Source organism: Clupea harengus, chromosome 16 (genome assembly GCF_900700415.2).
Source record: "Clupea harengus chromosome 16, Ch_v2.0.2, whole genome shotgun sequence".
In the NCBI taxonomy this organism is placed as follows: Eukaryota; Metazoa; Chordata; class Actinopteri; order Clupeiformes; family Clupeidae; genus Clupea; species Clupea harengus.
In genome coordinates, this window is record NC_045167.1 from 16,472,702 (window position 1) to 16,494,718 (window position 22,017).

The 22,017-nt window shown below is 40.6% G+C and overlaps 3 protein-coding genes across 4 annotated transcripts in view; 2 read left to right on the top strand and 1 right to left on the bottom strand.

Annotated features, from left to right (window-relative positions):
- LOC105889570 (CD48 antigen-like) overlaps window positions 1-7,425 on the top strand; it is a 43,937-nt gene extending 36,512 nt beyond the window's left edge. Inside the window, exon 5 of the mRNA XM_031582558.2 lies at window positions 7,343-7,425. Coding sequence (XP_031438418.1) covers window positions 7,343-7,389 — 47 coding nt within the window. The 3' untranslated portion in view covers window positions 7,390-7,425. The remainder of the gene's footprint in view (window positions 1-7,342) is intronic.
- On the top strand, window positions 4,090-7,425 carry LOC116224031 (CD48 antigen-like). The gene is made up of 4 exons (XM_031582559.2): window positions 4,090-4,886; window positions 5,768-6,064; window positions 6,736-7,258; window positions 7,368-7,425. Exons 1-3 carry the CDS (start codon window positions 4,847-4,849, stop codon window positions 6,996-6,998), a joined length of 600 nt encoding a protein of 199 aa, XP_031438419.1. The 5' UTR covers window positions 4,090-4,846; the 3' UTR covers window positions 6,999-7,258; window positions 7,368-7,425.
- A 4,877-nt stretch (window positions 7,426-12,302) lies between these two features.
- wu:fa56d06 (uncharacterized protein LOC795664 homolog) lies at window positions 12,303-21,631 on the bottom strand. 2 transcript variants are annotated; one of them, XM_031582554.2, is made up of 20 exons: window positions 21,535-21,631; window positions 20,981-21,021; window positions 20,381-20,623; window positions 19,928-20,053; window positions 19,434-19,526; window positions 18,855-19,088; window positions 18,340-18,465; window positions 18,087-18,200; window positions 17,048-17,134; window positions 16,602-16,733; window positions 16,291-16,416; window positions 16,087-16,200; window positions 14,484-14,615; window positions 14,193-14,318; window positions 13,988-14,101; window positions 13,597-13,677; window positions 13,399-13,508; window positions 13,053-13,187; window positions 12,690-12,801; window positions 12,303-12,473 (listed from the first exon to the last, which is right to left on the bottom strand). In XM_031582554.2, exons 2-20 carry the CDS (start codon window positions 21,018-21,020, stop codon window positions 12,400-12,402), a joined length of 2,319 nt encoding a protein of 772 aa, XP_031438414.1. In that variant the 5' UTR covers window position 21,021; window positions 21,535-21,631; the 3' UTR covers window positions 12,303-12,399. The 2 variants fall into 2 exon arrangements, with proteins under 2 accessions (XP_031438414.1, XP_031438413.1); XM_031582553.2 differs by having other exon boundaries at window positions 19,922-20,053.
- Between the last annotated feature and the right edge of the window lie 386 nt (window positions 21,632-22,017).

Here is a 22,017-nt window from a genome sequence, read left to right on the forward strand (position 1 = left end):
CAAATCGCCTCTTTTTGAGTAGCAATTTTGTCTAGTTTTAAGTTTTTTGGTGGCTAGGATTTCATGCTAATTATGAGAATTCTTACCAAGTAAAAAATGCTTACCCCATTGGCAGATTTTTTTGCTTGAAATACATTATTTAAACCTAATTTTAAGATTTATTTTCTTATTTCCAGCAGTGCATTTTTTGCAGTGCATAAGCAGCATTACACTAATAATATAGTCATGTAGCTCAACTTGGGGCGGGGCTTGTGAGCGCCGCGGAGCATGTCGGGGCGAAATTCTCACAAGAACTCAAATAAATGCCCCGTCATATATCAAAACTAGGGCTGTCAATAGAATAAAAAAAAATTAACTAATTAATCGCACATTTTGAAATGAATTAATCGCGATTAATCGCGATTAAAAGTTTGTTTTTCTTCTTAAAACTAAATCTTATAAATTAACGAGTAATCGCTTCATACAGTGTGAATTTTAGACACTGTTGTTAAAGACGAGCTGCTTCTGTGATAGCTAAATTCAGCTTGACAAATGCTACATACAACTTCAGTTTTGTCGATTGTTCCATCATTTTGGCTCTTAAACAGAGACTTTCCGCTCAACAATCCCTCAGCTCTCTCCATCTTCAACTACCACAGTGGTTCTCAAACTTCTTCTGTCATTCCCCACTTTGAACAAGGGGGGCTTTTCAAGCCCAACCTGTCCCTCATCGCTCCCATAACATGGTAGGCCAAGCTTAAAATTGTCAATTATTGAAATAACCTCAAGTATAAACAAATAGCATCTTATTTAGGTCAGCAAATGTATATTGCTTGGAGTGATTTAATGTTTCATGTTGTAGTCTATTGTTGCTATGGACACGCACACATGGACGGATTATGAAACTGATGGAGATAATTTCCAAACACTGTTAATGACTTAAGAATATAATAATCAAGTGCTTTGTATTAATATATTCCTTGTATGAATCATGTGCTTATGAAAGCAGGAACATGGCTTTTCTGTGTTTCTGTGTGTGTGTAACTTAGAATATTAGGTGCCACTTAGTCTGCATATGTACAAGAGCATGTTTAGACCAGAAGTGAAAAGAAGGGTCGAACTGTGCTTCTTCCGACCTTGCAAAACTTCCATCCTTGCCTCGGATATCAGAAATCCACCACGTGGTTATCTCGCTGAACGCTCAACTTCTGTCTATATAAACCTTGTGCGATGTGTTTATCATGGCTTCACTTTCATACTTGTTTTGTGAGTGAGCCCAATTGCAATTGTTGTTTGTCTAATAAGTATACTTATATGCAGCTCCGGAGTCCTGAGGTAACTAGGGTGAATTTTCACCCATCATATTTGGGGGCTTGTGACCGGGATTCCAACAACCTCATCGACTCTCCACGCTGGGCTAATCATCAGGACCTGAATCGTCACAGATATTTCCCTAACAAATGTTCTAGTCCCCTGGGCGCAGTCACCTTCTTTAAGCCTGTAAAGGAGAGCTAGTGTCTCTCCCGAAGCCCCGAAGCGCGTTCGGTGGAAGAAGACGAGAAAGCCTCTGAAGGAAGGGTATAGAAGGAAGGGTGGCCTCTGGGCGCGGAAACATAGCTAGGGAAAATATTTCTATGAGACTCGGTTTTTCTAAAGACCTCCAACCCGAATTGGAAGCAGGCCAGGGCCTGCCAGCAAGGAGAGCCGAGAGTGAAGGAATTGAATTAGACTATAGGGGTTGGACTCCGAGCTGTTTGTGAGTATATTGTTTGTTTGTTGTGTGTGCACGCTAGTATAGTTTTTTTTTTGGGGTTGAGACTAACTTTTGTTAATTTTAACTTGCACTATTTTTATTATTTCTCTGTAAAACTGTTTTAAGGGTACCATGGCACTGTCGGAAACCATATTGTGGCTTCAATATATCACATGTTATTCTCATAGATATTTCCCTAACAATTGTTCTAATCCCCTGGGCGCAGTCACCTTCCTTAAGCCTGTAAAAGACAGCTAGTGTCTCTCCCGAAGCCCTGAAGCGCGTTCGGTGGAAGAAGACGAGAAGGCCTCTGAAGGAAGGGTATAGAAGGAAGGGTGGCCTCTGGGCGCAGAAACATAGCTAGGGAAAATATTTAACAGGGTAAGGTGGAATCTATGAAGCAGCACTATGGTTCCGACTGAGCTTAAGACCATGCAGAAGAGTTTTATTACTTTAATTATTTTTTATTCCTTTTATCATGATTTTAGTAATCCAAGAAGCCTATCGGAACATCAGGTTCTGATACGATGTTGATCATTTTTTTTTACTCCATGTATTGCTTTTGCTGCTTGCTTTTATGGATTTTATGCAAAGCACTTTGAAGAATTAGATCTCACAATACTAAAAGATATGCTGCAATATTGAGCCACGGTGAAAACATGGTGCCACTTAGTCTGCATATGTACAAGAGCATGTTTAGACCAGAAGTGATAAGAAGGGTCGAACTGTGCTTCTTCCGACCTTGCAAAACTTCCATCCTTGCCTCGGATATCAGAAATCCACCACGTGGTTATCTCGCTGAACGCTCAACTTCTGTCTATATAAACCTTGTGCAATGTGTTTATCATGGCTTCACTTTCATACTTGTTTTGTGAGTGAGCCCAATTGCAATTGTTGTTTGTCTAATAAGTATACTTATATGCAGCTCCGGAGTCCTGAGGTAACTAGGGTGAATTTTCACCTATCAGAAACCATTGGTCAGGACGTGTAACAAAATACACCGCTTCCAACCACAAATAAGAGATACATTTAAGCCACTTCTGATATTAACAAATACAAAGTCTAAAAACAATTGACAGCAAGCAAAGTTAAAAACAGCAACTTCCCGCAGAGGCTCTGGTTTAGGGCCCCCCTGAGCTCAGGGGCCCTTGGGCCTGGGCCCGTTCAGCCCGTTCGGTAATCCATCCCTGCACGCACACACTATTGTATTTATTTCTGTTGACAGACTTTAACTTTGACAACGGTGACAGTTAGTAACGCACATGTCTAATTAAGCCTCTATTAAATTATGCTTTCCCTTGCACGCTCAAAAACAATGACTAATGACTTAGCTGTCTCACACTGTGATAAATATGTTTAAGTGACCTATGTTTAAATTCTATGAACTGTGTTAGTTCGTTGTAACGTAAAATTTAATTATTATTAATTTAGATACGTTACGTTCTAATATGTGACCGTTAGCACACCATTCATTCATTACCCAGTTGGTGGCAGACGTTAGAACTTATTAGCCAGCTGTGTTGTGATCTGTTATTGCTCTGATTCTTGGTGTAATGAATCTAATAGTAACTTGCTGTGTTTCGTTTCTTGTGTATTATTGTTTCACTCATAAGTTTTCACCTGACATCAATATAGGAGCAAGGCGAGTTAACCATAGCCTACACAGCCCTAACTAAACTAAAGTAAAAAAAAAAAAAAAAATATTATATATATATATTTTTTTTTTAAAGTTGCGTTAACTGCGTTAAAATATTTTATCGCGTTAATCGCGGCCGCATTAATCGCATAGATTAGCGCGTTAACGCTGACAGCCCTAGTTAAAACACAAGCACACTATCTGCAACGAACACGTTGTTAGCAAGCTAGCAGGCTAGTCAGAAACTTAGGCAGCCAGGATAGCAGTCACTACTTTCAAAATGAAGTTGAGCCAATGAATTTTGTAGCGCCCTGAGCTAGTGAGGGTTAAGGAACCCAGATAACTCACCAACCAGTAGAGAGCGAAAAGCACACAAAACCCTTTTGACTGTGGTAGAGCGTTTGAGATATGCTCGGAGATGTTCACTCCGTCTTGCGAAGTTTCAAAAGAGGCAGATCTGAGGGCGCGTAATAATATTATAGTGCTCCCGGGGGGCGGGCCCAGGAGCGCGCGCTGACAGATCTCGCGGCCTTTCAGGCGTGAATAGATAAATGCTTCGATTTGTACCCATGACTGACGTCATGTACCATACTGTTATATCAGTGAACTGCGATAAGGAACCATTTATTAACACAATCGGAAATAAAACACAATATGTAATCTAAATAAATGTATATAGATAATGAATTAAAGGAGGTGTGTGTGTGTGTGTGTGTGTGTGTGTGTGTGTGTGTGTGTGTGTGTGTGTGTGTGAGCTGGTATGATCGAGGGTGCGCGGTCAGGTGCACGCCAGAAAGAATGTGTGTGTGTGTTTTGTTCGATCACTGTAGTTCTGCGTGCATGTCTTTGCCCGTTTGTGAACATAAATGTGATATGAACAAAGAATGAGCCTATGTGAAGCACAAAGTTCAAGTGTTCCCTTTGCGTGTGTGGCCATGTGAAGGCCAATGAATCCGTGTGATTACAGTGCCAAGTTATGAGAGGGAAGCGGTTAGTTATGCATGCAAGAACCAAGTCTCTAGGAAGCAATACCAACATTAACCCTTGAATGGTGTGGCGAAGCCAACTACAAAATTGTCAGGATTCGTGGACTGCAATACCCCTATTGACCATGTGGGGCCCTCAGTGTTCCTGTTTGCCAGTCACATGCTTGAGTCTTGTCTTTATTGTGTCATTATGTTCACCTGAGCCTTGTTTATATAAGCCTCCTGATTTTCTGTGTCTTTGCTCAGTCTTGATTTGACACCCTGTGATGACACTGCGTGAGGTTTTTCTAAGATTTTTGTTACCTGTTTTTGAATACCTTTTGTTGGAACTGTTTAACTGCCTGGACTGAGTTTCCTTGCCTGGATGTATTCTGAGTTTTTTTTGCCCTGTTTTTGGATACTTGTGCCTGACTCAAGTAAAAAGTTCTTGACTTGAACAAATCTCTACTGAACTTCTCCTTGTCTCTCCATCTGAGTGTCTAACACCTCCAGATGAGGACCATTTTCTGCATTATCTTCAGTCTGTTTTACGGTAAGCTCTATGCTTGATATGTTAACAAAATGTAATCTTATAGGCTATTAGTAAGCTTAGTGCATAGCCTTATGTTCATGAATGTTGAGAATCCTGATTTTATGTTTGTGGACTCACATATATGCCCTTGGACCTGTCGAACTGGCTGACCTGATAGATCCCAGAATAATTTCAATCACTTGTGGATGTTTTCATTCAATCCTAAAAAAAAACAGCTTTCTGAATTATAATTAAACGGTTTATGATTAAATAGTTGTGTCGGAGAGGAGAGTTATTTTGTAGGGCGCAAAATGGAAAAAGGATTGGGGGGGAGCAAGTCACCTGACGGGCATGCTGGTAAATAAGCCTTTACAACATACTGCAGGTCACATAAAAGTGTCACATGGGTTGAAGCAGTGCGGTATATAGGGTTTACGCTGATATATTAGCAGGAAAGGAATATAGTATTCATTATCATGTTTTCATTAGTCTATAATCACCTGTAACTACAAAGTGGTTTGTTTCCATTAGTTTAGAATTAGTCCCTCATAGCTACATAGGTAGCAGGTCTGCCATGTTGTGCCATCATATTTCAACTGTAGCCCAGAACAGGCAAACCAAAACACTGGCACTAGAGAGGGCCTTTCACCTTTTACTTTGTGCTGTCCATCTCCAATAAAGGGCAACTGGTTTACCACAAATCAAAAACTGTCTAATCATCACACTCTCTAACTAGTCTTTTTGCAAGTTGTGTTTTGGTCAAACTTTGAAAATGTAATTGGATAATGATATGCCTGTGGAAATTTTAGCTTGTATTTTCTTTTTTTTACAACAGCATGAAACAGTAATTTCTCATGAAACATTGGCATCATAATAAGTGCATATATATATGTTCTTTTCAGGGGTATCCTCAAAAACCATCAATGTTGCCTCTAATGGAATACTAACGTTACAGCCCCTGGTTGAAGGAGAGATAGAAGACATTCTGTGGAGGCACAATGGCAACAAGATGGTGGAGTGGGACAATAAGGCTGTACACGTCAGGGAATATTTAAAATTCAAGGGGCGGATTAAGTTGGATGTAAAAGCTGGGGATGCAACTATTATAAATCTGGCCAAAGATGACAGTGGATTGTATGACGCAGATATTATAATTCAAGGAAGGTTAATCAGCATAAAGCACAGAGTTGAAGTAGTTGGTAAGGACCACAAGCTTTATTCACCTAAAGGCACATTCTGAAAGGGGAGCAGTCATTCTCTACAGTCTCTTTACAGTTCCTTTCCATGTTGTCAGACACTAACATTATGAGCCTGTCAGTGGAGAAAACAAGCGGTTTACTTTGATACAGATTCTTGCCCCATGGGATTACGTCGTAAAGCAATTTTGCGGTTGCCGGTTATAGCGTTCTAGTTCAACACTGGACCAATTTTGATTGTTAATTGTCCTTAGTGAAAGTTAAGACTCAAAAAGATCTAAAAATAGTGCCCTGGTTGAAAAATCCAAAAGTTTCCATTTAAGGAATTGTACAGACGACAAAAATACCAGTACTTATGTTTGTGTATGAGATGTATTTGATGTTAAATTAGATAATTTTCAGGCTCAGTTTGATAAGCGTTTGACTCACAAACAATTCAAGCAGTAATACAAATAATTCCTATAACCAGGAAGATCAAATAAATACATTCAAGATGTGTGAATTATGCATTTTCTGTAATAACACTGTACTCGATCTTTTACCTCCAAATGTATGTCCTGTACCATCTTTCACAGTGAGATGTTAGATCACACAAACTCCTTATTAAATGCCCTCTCGTCCCTGTCTTATGATGTCTCATAATACTTTTGTAACATTTCATCTGTTTGTTGTAGACCCTGTCACTGAAGCAAATGTCACCTGCCTAAGCAATGCAACACTACACTGTGAGGCAGAGGGTGACTCTCTGGACTACAGCTGGTCTGGGCCTGGACTGCAGACTGCAGAGATGAGGGGTCAGACTGGACCACAGATCAGTAAGGAGAACCAGGACTCAATCTACACCTGTGTGGTGAACAACCCCGTTAGTGACAGCAGTGTGACCTACCATGCCAGTGACTGCTTTACCTCAGGTGATTACTTCCATTTCATGATATAACTATCTACAATCCTCTTACGAAGCGTGATCGTATTGCTGTTAGTTCCATCTTGTACAGGCTATTGCACGTTACATGGCCACATGGAACTTTCAATAAAAACGCCTCACCATTCACAGCAGGTATAACAATAACAGTCATTCTGTTGTAAACGCAGGAGATTATCAGCTCATCCTAGGTGTAGTGTGTGCTGTTGCTGTTATTGGAGTCATTGGTGCCGCTGCTGGGTTGGGCTATTACCGCTACAAGATCAACTCAAGAGGTAACTCTCTACAAATACAAAATATCATATGTGATTTCATAGCAATGAAATCACAGACTGATGATTAATCTAAATGTATCAAAGTAATGTATTTATTTCTGAATAACAGGGCAGAAACACACTGGAAATGAGATCAAACATGAGACGGATGGAAAGATTATAACCAACCAAAAGAAGGAAGAGAGTGTACTATTGCTCACTGGAAAACATCAAGCTTCATCTTGTGCAGTAACACAAAATACCTGTAATCAATCCTTTAACTCAGTTGAACCTACAGGTAAAAGGCTAGAGGAGAGTGTGAATGTAGGAGACAATTCAAATGGAAAATCCATTATAACAGGCAGTCAAGCTACTCACACAACAGCAACAAATACCTGTGACAGGTCTTCAGACGCTGAGGATGGAGTTACAGGTCATGCTCAAGATGACAAAATGGATACCACTGTAAGGCTCAGCAATGATGATGTCACCAATATACTGGCACATGAAGGGCAGCAAGAGAGAATATCAAATCAAATCAAATCAAATCAAACTTTATTTGTACGGCGCATTTCATACAAGGAAGTAACACAATGCGCCTCACAGTAGGAAAGAAAAGGGGGGGGGGGTTACAAACACTTACTTATAAAATAAAATAAACGTACTAACCGCACTGGCACCGTAAAGGACTACTCAGCACGGTCATCGTCAAACTAAGCTGCTGGGGGGGGGGGGTTACAAACACTTGTAAAGAGACACAGATAAGTAAATAAATAAATGTTACATTAATGTTAAATAAATACATTTTACAAGTTACAAAACACTTATAAAAAGACAGATTTTGCCAGAGATAAATTAACAGGAAATTACGTACTAACCGCACTGGCACCATAAAGGACTGCTCAGCACAGTTATCGTCAAACTAAGAGACAGCTGCTGGGGGGGGGGGGGGGGGGGTACAAACGCTTGAAAAGAGACAGAAATAAGTAAATAAATAAATGTTCCATAAATGTTAAATACATTTTACAGTGAGTGAGATCAAAGAGGTATGTCTTAAGTGCATGTTTAAAGGTTTCAACCGTTTCGGCCATTCTTAGGTATTCTGGCAGAGTGTTCCAAAGGTTGGGGGCATAGAAACTAAAAGCTGCTTCCCCATGTCTCTTTGTCCTGGCTTTTGGAACTGTTAGAAGTTCAGTGCCGGAGGACCTCAGGGATCTACTGGGTGTGTACCTTGAGAGCATGTCTGTTATATATTCAGGTGCATGACTATAGAGTCATTTATAGACTAGTAGGAGAACCTTGAAATCTATTCTAAAACTAACAGGTAGCCAGTGCAGTGATATTAATACTGGTGTGATGTGCGCTCTCCGTCTTGTTTTAGTGAGGACTCGCGCTGCTGCATTCTGTATTGTTTGTAGTTGACTAATGGCTTTTTTTGGTAGACCAGACAAAAGCGAGTTACAGTAGTCTAGCCTGCTCGTGATAAACGCGTGCATCAGTCTTTCGGTGTCGGCCTGAGCGAGAAACGGTTGCACCTTAGCAATGTTTCTTAAGTGATAAAAAGATGTTTTAATTATATTTTTGATATGGGTTTCAAAATTGAGATCTGAGTCAAGTATGACGCCTAGGTTTCTGGCTTGGTGCTTGGTGTTAAGTGCTAGTGTTTTTAAGTGTGCAGTTAGTTTCTCTCTCTCGTTTTTTTCACCAATGACTAATACCTCTGTTTTATCTTGGTTTAGCTGGAGAAAGTTTTGTGACATCCATACATTTATATCAGAAATGCAATTTACCAAACAATCAATAGAGCTGTAGTTGTTGGGTGTTACAGAAATATAGAGCTGGGTGTCATCTGCATAGCTATGATAGTCGATGTTGTGCCTCCTAATTACACTACCAAGGGGTAGCATGTATAGACTGAAAAGTAAGGGCCCTAAAGTGGATCCTTGAGGGACCCCACAGGTCATACAAATGTTTTTTGAGCTGTGGTCTCCGAGGGCGACAAAGTATTCCCGGCCAATTAGATAGGTCCTAAACCAGTTTAGGACCGGACCAGTGAGGCCAACCCAATTTTCAAGTCTATCAATAAGGATATTGTGATCAACAGTATCAAAGGCTGCGCTCAGATCCAGAAGGGCCAAGACAGATAGTTTTTTGGAGTCAGCATTAATCCTGAGATCATTTACAACCTTGACTAATGCCGTTTCTGTGCTATGATTGGAGCGAAAACCAGATTGGAAGGTGTCAAATGCACAGTTAGCATCAAGGAAATTATTTAACTGTTTAAAGACAATTTTTTCCAGGATTTTGCTTAGAAAGGGAAGGTTAGAGATGGGTCTAAAATTGTTTAGAACTGAAGAGTCTAAATTGCTTTTCTTCAGGAGGGGTCTCACCAGGGCAGTTTTAAGTTCTGATGGGAAAATACCTGTAAGCAGGGAACAGTTTATAATGGCTAGAATGTCCTTAGACACAGAGTCAAAGATGGTCTTAAAAAATTTGGTGGGAAGGGGATCAAGAGGGCATGTAGACGGCTTCAGGTGTGACACTACTTTGCTCAGCATTTCTATATCAGCCAGTGCAAAAAAGCTCATACTGTTACAGCATGGTGGAAGGGGATCAGAAAACAAGACATTTGGAATTTCTTGAGCAATATTTTTCCTAATGTTCGTTATCTTATCTCTGAAGAATGCTGCAAATTCCTCACATTTGGAGGTGGAAAAGAGACTATCATCTACTTTAGGTGCAGGATTTATAAGGCTGTCTATTGTTGAAAAGAGGACCCTGGAATTGTTAGAATTTGTAGATATCAAATTAGAGAAATTATCCTTCCTAGCATTTCTTATTGCTTTATTAAAGACTGAAAGTTTATCCTTAAAGATATCAAGGTGGACCTGTAGCTTGGTCTTTCTCCATGTACGCTCAGACCTTCTGCAGGATCTCTTAAGTTTAATAATTTCCTCATTTCTCCATGGAGCTTTTTGTTTGGCTAAAACCTTTTTTTGTTTCAATGGTGCTACAGAGTCAAGTGCTGTCCTTAATTTTGTATTTAGAGTAGTTACTAGATCATTAACACATGATGGCCCCGTATCTGGGTTTTTTGTACTAGTTATGTTCATCATTACTTTGAAATTCTCAGCTGCTGCAGAGTTAAGATAGCGTTTCTTAATAAAACATTCAGCACAGAATAGGGGAAGGGGGTAGTTTAGATGGAGTTATGTTCATCATTACTTTGAAATTCTCAGCTGCTGCAGAGTTAAGATAGCGTTTCTTAATAAAACATTCAGCACAGAATAGGGGAAGGGGGTAGTTTAGATGGACAATCAACAAATTCAGTTCAGGATGAACCTGCTGTTTGTTCATGATGGAATGAAGCAGCATGAAGAAATGAACAGCAATCCCACAGCTGTAAAGAGTTATTTAAGAGTCCTGCTAAAAATATTTGACCCAAGTATTACAATGAGCCCAACAGCTTGTCATTTTGTCAAGAATGACCTGGGCCCCTTTAAGCAATTAGACTCTGCACCAAGGTCTGATGAGAGTGCTAAGCCTTCCCCAACAGTTCTAACATGCCCACATGCAGATTCCTCCTTTGGATCTCCCAGACAGTCCAGATACACTGATACTGTTAAAGATGCAAGTAAGTGTTTAGGTAACATGAATATTGAGGGGACATATGGAAATGAGAAAGATACAAACACAGTAGAAGAGGAACAGAACCAAACCGCCGACCCTTCACTCTCTGGATCAGCACGAAGCATTAGGAATGATGACATCATTAACACATTACCACATGGAGGGCAGGAAGAGGTTATCCAGGTTGACGATAGTTGTACACACTTCAAAAGATAATGAAGATTCAACATTTCCTGAAGAACCAAACACATATGCTAATTATTCCAACACTACTGTTGACAAACAAGTGAGGATTAAGCTGAAATATCAATGACTGAAGGTAAAAGTAATTCAGTATCTGTGAAGTGCTCAAATACTGATGATGATCCTACTGATAAAGCCAGATTCCCCCCAGCTCAGCCACATGATGAGTAGAGTCCAGGGGAAAACACTGAAGAATCAGTCTCTGACTAAAAGCTTGTTGGTGAAGCTGAACCGCTCTCTAAAGATCACTTGAACCCAGAAGCAGAGAAAAAAACCCAAACAAGACAAAACCGAGAACGAAAGACTGATGATCCAGTGATTACACAATCTGCTGGCACACAAGTTCATTCACACAGTGATACACTTGACACAAGTCACCTCTCTATAGACACCCCAATAGGCCCCCAGACCCAAGTCAAAATGCTTGTAGAAGAACTGAAAGAACCTTCAGACAACCCTAAGGTATCAAATAAAATCCAAAATAATTTTATTTTATAACCTGATTGTGTATTTCATTGTCTTTTTCTGCAATCCTATTTGCACATATGTATCCTGATGATGCATGGGGCAATAGCATAATTCTTGGCTTTTAGATATTTGTTACTGTGCAGGGCCCCCCTGTAAGAAAAAAAAGGCAAACTAAACAAAAGCTGAGGACAGAAAAGGTGATGATGTTTACTGAAACCTTGTGGTCAGGAATTCATTCACTTAACTAGCCAGACACTTCTTCATGTTCACTATGGAAGAACTGGCCTGTTTATGATTCTTTATGGCTCACAGAGACATTCTGCTTTGAAACAGCTCTTTCATTTCATGACATGCAGCATGTGTGATTTGTGTCCCTAAAAACCTGCTTATGTTTAGTAGCATTGCTACATGATCACTAAAGAAGTCCATCTTAATCAGTCAGAAAGAAATGCTACTGCACTTGGAGTGCCAGTGTAATGATATGACAACAAGCAGCCATATTTTCTATCATAAATCATATAATTAGTTGTACAACAGTTGATGTTATTGGCTACACTACCTTTTTAATCTTTTTTTAGGGTCTTTTGATTTACACTTTCTCTGATTTGGTTTTAAAATTTAAAGCATTTTTATATTCATTCATCTTCACATTTGTAAAGCACTGAATTACCATTTTGTATGAACACAAATAAACTAGTGTTGCCTTACATAGTGTCAATAATGGGGCCTTTCAAGTTTTTATTTTGAATTACAGAGTAGTATCACTTTTATCCAAATCATGACATCAATGAATCCAAAGCATTGAGATGCTGGGTGGCCCCTCATGCTGCCATGGGGAAAGAGCAGATGGAAGCCCTCTTCAGATTGCAGTCTACAGATGTCCACCAGCTCACCTCTGTGAGAGGGAGAGAGAAAAAAAGAGAGGGAGAGAGAGTTAAAGATCATGAGATTTTTAAAAGACTGTTACAGATGGTCTTGTTGGCATAGTTTTATGCGAGGTCTGTAGTTCTACCACATTGACATGGTCCAACTCTAACTCTACATACTGGTCTCTGTAGACTGGTACATGAGCTGTACATGAATGGAAAGATGAGGAGTGCTGATATCTCACCCATTCTGAACATCTCCACACATGTGACCCTGCCTCTCTGCAGATTGGGATGGCCAGGCATCCAGTCAGTGTAGCCCCAAGCGGAGCCGTCTAGCCACTCATACCGCTGACCCTACACACACACACACACACCCACACACACACACATACACACATACATACATACACACACACACACACACAAACACACACAGAGGGAAAAGATATGTGTGACTTTGAATGTTGACCCTAAAAAACACTGATATTACCCAAACTGACCAAATCATGTCAATAAGTTCATATCATGGAATTCAGTTGCTGCTATTGTTACACAGCTGTATCTTTGATTGATAGATGAGCAGGAGCAGGAGGTGGGATATTAACCTTTTTGACTCCTCCCAGCCAGGTGAGGGCGGGGCCATTAGTGGCTATCATCGCCATGGAGACGATGCGTGTGTGTAGGTCAGCACTGGTCACCGCAGCAATATGGCCATCAGCATAGAGGTCCTGACAGAAAGACTGAGACAACATAGAAATATTCAGTACAGCTTGTCAGCCCTGTCAATGTGTTATGGCTGTGTGCTGATAGTGTTTGTGTGTATGTGTGTGTGTGTGTGTGTGTGTGTGTGTGTGTGTGTGTGTGTGTGTGTGTGTGTGTGTGTGTGTGTGTGTGTGTGTGTGTGTGTATGTGTCTGTGTGTGACAGAGAAAGTTTTAGAGGTGACTCTTACCTCTGCCTCACTGAAGGTCAGAGGGGTTGGGTTGAACTGGTAACACCTGCCATCAATGATTTCACCGGAGCACGTCACGTCCACAGGGAGTGTCTCCTTTAACCAAACAGCTTTAGCAGAAAAAGGAGAGTTTTTACACCAACACTAATCTACATCTATGGGCTCATCTACTGCACACACACTGCATGCAGAACTCACCTTTCTCTGTCTTCTTGGCTGGGTCCATGATTTCGTTCCTCATTTTAAAATGGGAGTACTCCATACTATGGCTGAACTCATCTGGGTGAGGAGAAGAGCCCGTTAGAGAGACAGAACAGAAATTAATTCTGTATCATTGAGACACAAGTAACATGTACTGAAGGCCACACAAACTCTTCTGCTTTTACTGAGGCAGAGATGCTGCTCTGCTATTCTATGATTATAGCTCGCCTGACAGTTTTATCTTCAATTTTTTTCAAATGGAGGATTACTTTAGTAGAAATTGATGTGCATTCCTCTATGGTATAATACTTCATCCTATTTTGTGTAGTGCAAAATAACATTGATAGATTTTAGAGAATATCGAGAAACTCTTAACTCTGTCCCTCACCTTCCATAGTGTCATGGACTGGCTCCATGATTTCATTCTGTCTGTCGTCCTTTATTTCAAACTGGGAATATTCAATGCCATGCTTGAACTCATCCAAGACAAGAGGGATAGTGGCTAAGAGTAACCAAAGAGTGGAACAGGTTTAAATGTCTGTTGATTAGAAACCAAAGTAATTGGTGGTGTTTTTTTAATCTGAACCCCTCACCTGCGACGTGTCCCCTCTGCATCTCAGAGGCAGACTGCAGCAGCAAGCCTGTCCTTGAGTCCACCAGGGTGGCGTGGGAGTTCTCAGTGCCCTGCCTGAAGTCATCTCTGGGGGGAGGGACGTAGACTGCATGTGGAGAAAGATATAGCAGATAGATACCAGATTAGAGGTATGAGATGCGAGTGGACAGTTACCCAAACACAAACATCCATCACCATCATCAAACAACCACAGGCGTTGGTATATAGTGGGTAAAAACACATGAATGGACACACACACACACACACTTACAGCCGGATGGTCTCCTGCTCATCTCACCAACGTAGTCCTTCAACAGGCCTGTCCTCAGGTCCACCAGGAAGCGGCGTGATGGTTCTGTGCCCAGCCTGCGGTTCTCCATGGGGGCTTCACTCGCCTGGCTAACTGCACACACAAAACATACACCCAAACAATCCTTCAACATACTACACCTCTGAGAACATCCATCACTCAAATCTGTGTTTAACCTTCTCAAAAAAAAGTCAAGGCTGCTGCATTTTTCATTCTTTATACAATGAAAATATAAAGACAACCTTTAAGCTTTCTTTCTATTTGAAATTATGTGGGATGTTACCCTTAGTGTAATGCTGCATTCTGAAGCAGTAACAAGTGTCTAGTTTGGAATGCCATCCTTAAGGGGTTCGATTTCCATTTACCCAACTTAACATGCCCAACCCACCCCCATATACAGTGTTAACAGGGTTGACTCTTAGCTCTGTTGCTTTGGTCTGATCAATATCATGATTGAACTTCTCAGCAGGATAATGAACCTCACCTGTTTACAAAATGACAGATACACCTTTAAATTAATTTGAATATAGACTTTTAAAAATCATTCTCAAGTTTTTAAATGTAATATTTCTTCAATTATTCAACAATATTGGCGATGTGAGAGGCAAAGGTGTTTACTGTTTCTCTGTTTGTATTCTCAACCTTTTCCTATAGCATATGGATAAATGGACATCATTTGGTGTGTGTTGAGAAGGAGTAAATATTAAAGGAACCGTGTGTTTTTAGTTTAACAGTGTTAAACGTTTTGAGTGGCATCTAGTGGTGAGGTTGCTAAATTGCAAACAGCTGAACACCCTTCCCTTTATAAGAGTGTGTGAGTACATATGGTGGCCATCAAATGCCATAGCAAAGCAAAAAGCCCTATCTTGAGACAGTGGTTTGGTTTTTCCATTCTGGGCTATTGTCAGAACATGGTGATGCAACATGGCGGACCATGTGGAAGAGCAACTGGTCCCTTTATAGATATGAAGGGCTCATTCTAAGCTAACGTAAACTCTATGATTCATAGTTACAGGTAATTATTCACTAATGAAAACATAATTCTGAGTACTATTTTCCATTACTACTAATAGATGCCACTCACTACAAATAGATGCTACTGACTATATACTGTATTGTAAATGCCATCCCAAACTATTTATACCCACTGCCATATTTTGATTTCGTTTTTTAATTAAGGATGTGGGTTGTTTAATACAACTAGGATATGGACCAGTATGTACAGCTACATCATGCATTGCTAATCATATTCTCACTCTGCATCACATCTCAGACACAAGTTACAATTACAAAACACCTGAGTTTCATTAAGCGTATGAGTCTATGGTGAGTGGATCTAGATCAAACTCTTCTGCTTTTACTGAAACTGAGATGCTGCTCTGCTATTCTATGATTATAGCTTGCATGACATTTTTATTTTCAATTTTACTCAAATGGAGGATTACTTTAGTAGAAATTGATGTGCATTCCCCTATGGCATAATACTTCATACTATTTTGTGTAGTGTAAAATAACATTGATAGATTTTAGAGAATATCGAGAAACTCTTAACTCTGTCTCTCACCTTCCATAGGGTTGTCGACTGGCTCCATGATTTCATTTTGTCTGTCGTCCTTTATTTTAAACTGGGAATATTCAAGGCCATGCTTGAACTCGTCCAAGACAAGTGGGATAGTGGCTACAACCAAAGAAGAGTGGAACAGGTTTAAATATCTGTGGATTAGAAACCAAAGTAAATGGTTGTGTTGTTTGAATCTGAGCTCCTCACCTGCTACGTGTCCCCTCATCATCTCAGAGGCAGACTGAAGCAGCAGGCCAGTCCTTGAGTCCACCAGGGTGGCGTGGGAGTTCTCAGTGCCCTGCCTGAAGCCATCTCTGGGGGGAGGGACGTAGACTGCATGTGGAGAAAGATATAGCAGATATATACCAGCTTAGAGGTATGAGGTACGAGTGGACAGTTACCCAAACAGAAACATCCATCACCATCATCTAACAACCACATGCGTTGGTATATAGAGGAAAAAACACACACACACACACACACACACACGCACACACAAAACACACACACACACTTACAGCCTGATGGTCTCCTGTTCATCTCACCAACATAGTCCTTCAACAGGCCTGTCCTCAGGTCCACCAGGAAGCGGCGGGACGGTTCTGTGCCCTGCCTGCGGTTCTCCATGGAGGCTTCACTTGCCTGGCTAACTGTACCATATCATACACCCAAACAATCCTTCAACATAATACACCTCTGAAAACATCCATCACTCAAATCTGTGTTTAGCCTACTCAAAGAAAAATCAAGGCTTGTGCATTTTTTTAATTTTTCATGCAATGAAAATATATAGACAATCTTTAAGCTTTCTTTGTATCTGAAATTCAGTGGGATGTTACCCTTAGTGTAATGCTGCATTCTGAAGCAGTAACAAGTGTCTAGTTTGAGATGCCATCCTTAAGGGGTTCGATTTCCATTTACCCATTTTAACATGCCCAACCCACCCCAATATAATCACACTTACCAGTGTTAACGGGGTTGACTCTTAGCTCTGTTGCTTTGGCCTGATCAATATCATGTTTTACCTCCTCGGCAGGATAATGAACCTCACCTGTTTACAAAATTACAGATATACTTTTACATTTATTTAAGTATAAACTTTTAAAAATCATTCTCAAGTTCTTAAATGTAATATTGCTTCAATTATTCAACAATATTGGTGATGTGAGAGGCAAAGGTATTCACTTTATCTCTGTTTTTATTCACAATCTATTCCTATAGCATAGGGATCAATGGACATCATTTGGTTTGTGTTGAGAAGGAGTAAATATGAAAGGAACAGTGTGTTTTTAGTTTAACAGTGTTAACAGTTGTTAGTGGCATCTAGTGGTGAGGTTGCTAAATTGCAAACATTTGAATACCCTTCCCTTTATAAGTGTGTGCGAGTACATATGGTGGCCGTCAAATGCAATAACAACACTAAAAAGCCCTATCTTGAGACAGTGGTTTGGTTTGCCCGTTCTGGACTATTGTCGGAACATGGTGATGCAACATGGCGGACCATGTGGAAGAGCAACTGGTCCATAGGTAGATATGAAGGGCTCATTCTAAGCTAACGTGAACTCACTACTAATAGATGCCACTCACTACATACTGTACTGTAAATGATCGTCCCAAACTATTTATACCCACTGCCATGTTTTGTTTTTATTAAGGATGTGGGTTGTTTAATACAACTGGGATATGGACCAGTATGTACAGCTACATCATGCATGGCTAATCATATTCTCAATCTGCAGGCCTCTTCTTCTCTGCATCACATCTCAGACACAAGTTACAATTACAAAATACCTGAGTTTCATTATGCGTATGAGACTGTCTATGATGTGTGGATCTAGAACTACTAAGAATGTTGCTTTAGTTACCAGGGAGAACAAGGACTACTTTGCCTCTTTTTTCACAAACTACATGAACACAGGATGAAACACAAACAAAACATTAAATAATATGCAAAGTAAATAATACTTAAATAAAAACAGTCCTGACTTAACTCTGTCTCTCACCTTCCATAGTGTCATCGACTGGCTCCATAATTTCATTCAGTCTGTCGTCCTTTATTTTAAACTGGGAATATTCAATGCCATGCTTGAACTCGTCCAAGACAAGAGGGATAGTGGCTAAGAGTAACCAAAGAGTGGAATAGGTTTAAATAAAAAAAAAGTTAGTTACTGATAATCTGAAGAGCAGGATTCAGTCAATGTCAGTGGATTAGAAACCAAAGTAAATGGTTGTGTTGTTTGAATCTGATCCCCTTACCTGTGATGTGTCCCCTCATCATCTCAGAGGCAGACTGCAGCAGCAGGCCTGTCCTTGAGTCCACCAGGGTGGCATGGGAGTTCTCAGTGCCCTGCCTGAAGCCATCTCTGGGGGGAGGGACGTAGACTGGGGAGAGAGGGTCTCAATTTGAAAATGTTGGTAAACATGGCTGTGAAAGGTGTGGTAGAGAATAGTGTAGTTTGACAATCAGCACAATTTCATGAAACTACTATCATAAATTCTGTATTTAGTATTTAATGGTCTGCAAAGGGACTGTACCACAAATAAATAAACCTACTTCCTAAAAGGATATGGGAGATCTTTGCCAGTCTGTTACAGTAGTTGAAATGTCTACACACACACACACACACACACACACACACACACACACACACACACACACACACACACACACACACACACATGCACACTGTCACAAACACACTTGCACACACACAAACACACACACACACACACACACACGCACACACACACACACACACACACACACTTACAGCCTGATGGTCTCCTCCTCATCTCGCCAACGTAGTCCTTCAACAGGCCTGTCCTCAGGTCCACCAGGAAGCGGCGGGACGGTTCTGTGCCCTGTCTGCGGTTCTCCTCAGGAGCTGCTCTCAGAACCTGTTTGTTGAGTTCTTCAGAACCAGATGACTGAATTGGGTCCAGACTAAGACCGTCTCTCATCCATCCTCCCTTGACGAGAGGAACAGCCACCACCTCTTTCTCCTCTTCAGAGGCAGGACACACACACACACACACAGAGGGACAGCGAAAGACAGAGAGAGATGTGGGGATCACACAGGGTTATACCAGTGTTACATCTGTATATATGTTTCCTTTTATACTGAGTTCAAGTAGATTTTTACATACAGTTTCTTTCAACATTGGATATGCGTTTATATAATGTGTCAATAAGAATAACTGTCTAAAGCACTGATGTGCATTCTTCCATGTAATACTGTACTTTGTGACAATAAAGGCTTTTCTTTTATTCTTCTTACTATCCAGACAACTGGCAGAATGAGCCATTGTAGTAAGATGAGGACATCAGTGTGATATCTTGACATCCTCACCTTTCACAGTTTCTTTGCCTTGTGTGTCCTTAACCTCCAACCAGGAAGATTCAATGCCATCCCTGAACTCATCTGAGTGGACAAGGTGGGTGTCTGCAGAAGAAAAAATATGTTTAATAAAGATGTTTATATCAGCTCTGTGTCATCAGTGATACACTCTCAGGCATAACATAATTAAAATGTACATAGTAATTACATAGTAATTATCAAGTAGCATATCATCTTAATCTTGTTTAGCTATTTGTACTATTGTTGTGTTAAATGTTATCCCTCGTGGCACCAACAGGAGCAGCGCTCCACATTTCGTTTCGCAAATACAATGACAATAAAGGCTTTTATATTCTATTTCTTTGGGTATATTTTTGAATGCTGTAGCTATTTTCTTGTAGATCAACATGTATAGCAGGTTGCTTGCAACACCAAGGTCATGGGTTTGATACGTATGGAGCACAAACACTACAACCAAAGATGATGATATAATCATTTACCCTCACCTGCGATGTGTCCCCTCATCATCTCAGAGGCAGACTGCAGCAGCAGGCCTGTCCTTGAGTCCACCAGGGTGGCGTGGGAGTTCTCAGTGCCCTGCCTGAAGCCATCTCTGGGGGGAGGGACGTAGACTGGGGAGAGAGGGAGATGTCAGCAGGTCTCCAATTATGTCTAAGACATCACTGTCAAGGATGATGACAGTGCTTGGAAATAAGTATGTGAACCTGTGTTTTTCCTAGATGTTGTAGTTAATGAATATATAGAAAACCTGTAAATTAGGTTCAGTCTAGAAAGTATCAGATGGACTATCATTTTAGTCCAGAGTACAGAAATATAACACACACACACACACACACACACACACACACACACACACACACACACACACACACACACACACACACACACACACACACACACACACACACACACACACACACACACAAACACACACTTACAGCCTGATGGTCTTCTGCTCATCTCGCCGACGTAGTCCTTCAACAGGCCTGTGTGTAGGTCCACCAGGAAGCGGCGAGATGGTTCTGTTCCCTGTCTGCGGTTGTCTGCAGGAACACCTGGAACTACCCGCCTCTCCAGTGGGATTCCCACCTCCATTGGTCTGTGCAGGGGCACATGCCTCTCCCTCCCTACATTCATCACATGACCTGTGCCAGCCTTCCTCAGAGGAAGTGCACTGAGGCCTGGTCGAAAAGGTGGTAAATTGCATTTGTAGTTGACACATATTATCTTTAAATAAGAGTCACCAGAGAATGGTGAAGTTGAGCTTAGGTCAAACAGGGGTCAGGGGGTGGAGCTGTGAGTCCACAGACAAAGTTAAAGGAGCATTTTTATGAGTACATGAAGAGATAAAATGAGGTCCAATGTGGAGTCTGGGTTAGACTTTGGCTTGTACCGTGGCACTGTAATGTCATAACAGGGATGGCCACACGGATCAAAGGTGTAAAGATAAGCTACTCTATGTTCAATATTTCATACACATATAACAGGCTTAATGGAGAGGGTTCCAGTTATTGTAAATATTAATATGTTTTACTTACCAGCAATGGCAAAGATCAACAAAATAAGCAACTTTAACATCCTAGACACAGAAGAGCTCAAGATTAATGCTAATATATGCAAGGCAGTGATTAGATCCAAATTGACACTACAGGTGTACAAAAAACAAGCCTGTTTAGAATTTTATATTTATTACGTTAAAGGTCAAATATGTAATTCAATGATCGTGATGAATGGATGCAACTCTAAAAAAAATCATGAATAAGTCACATTTCCTGGTTCTTTGTTTCAGGTTTTCACACATTTATTTTCAGACTAAGAAAGGCTAAGAAAAGTCTAAAACAGTTTCATAAAAAAAAAAAAAAAAAGCATACACAGCATACCGCATATTAAACGTGTTATATCAGCATTTCATCATAAAGCAGAAAACTCCTAGGAATCATTTTGGATAATAAAACTCATTCTGGAGACTACACATAGAGGAAAAGAGAGCTTTTAAATCAGATTTTAAAAACCAACTATTTGTTTAGCTTCCTTCAAACTCGATGGTATCCGCAGGCCCAGTAGACAGAGGAGCAGAGTGTGTGGGACATACCTGTGCTGAGGTTTGGCTGCGCTCGGGTGAGGAAGAGCTGATCAATGAGGAGACACTGGTAGTCTGACTTGCCTCGAATGCTACACAGAGTTAAGAGTCAAGATTTTGATCCCCCTTTTTTTTCGTCATATCATAAAACTTCAGACAGATCTTATCAGTGCCCTCCTGTAATGACAGTTTCCATTACAGCTCTGGCCTTTATAGCCCTTCCATGCATATCAGGGCCTGCTCTCTGGTACGGGTAATCAGTGATTGAGGGGGCAATAAATGAACTTTCCACCCAAGAGTAATCAGCAACACAGGCTGACTGGTTAAAAGATGTATAGGATACAAGCCAGGTTCCCTCTTTCTAAACAGGTTGGCTTTGTTTTGTTCTAGAATAAGACCACTGGGTCATCCATTGACTGACCCAAATAGCAAAAAAAGTTAAAACATTTGTTGGAGACTAGCAAACCTGGCACTGCTGATAACGAGGGATTTATG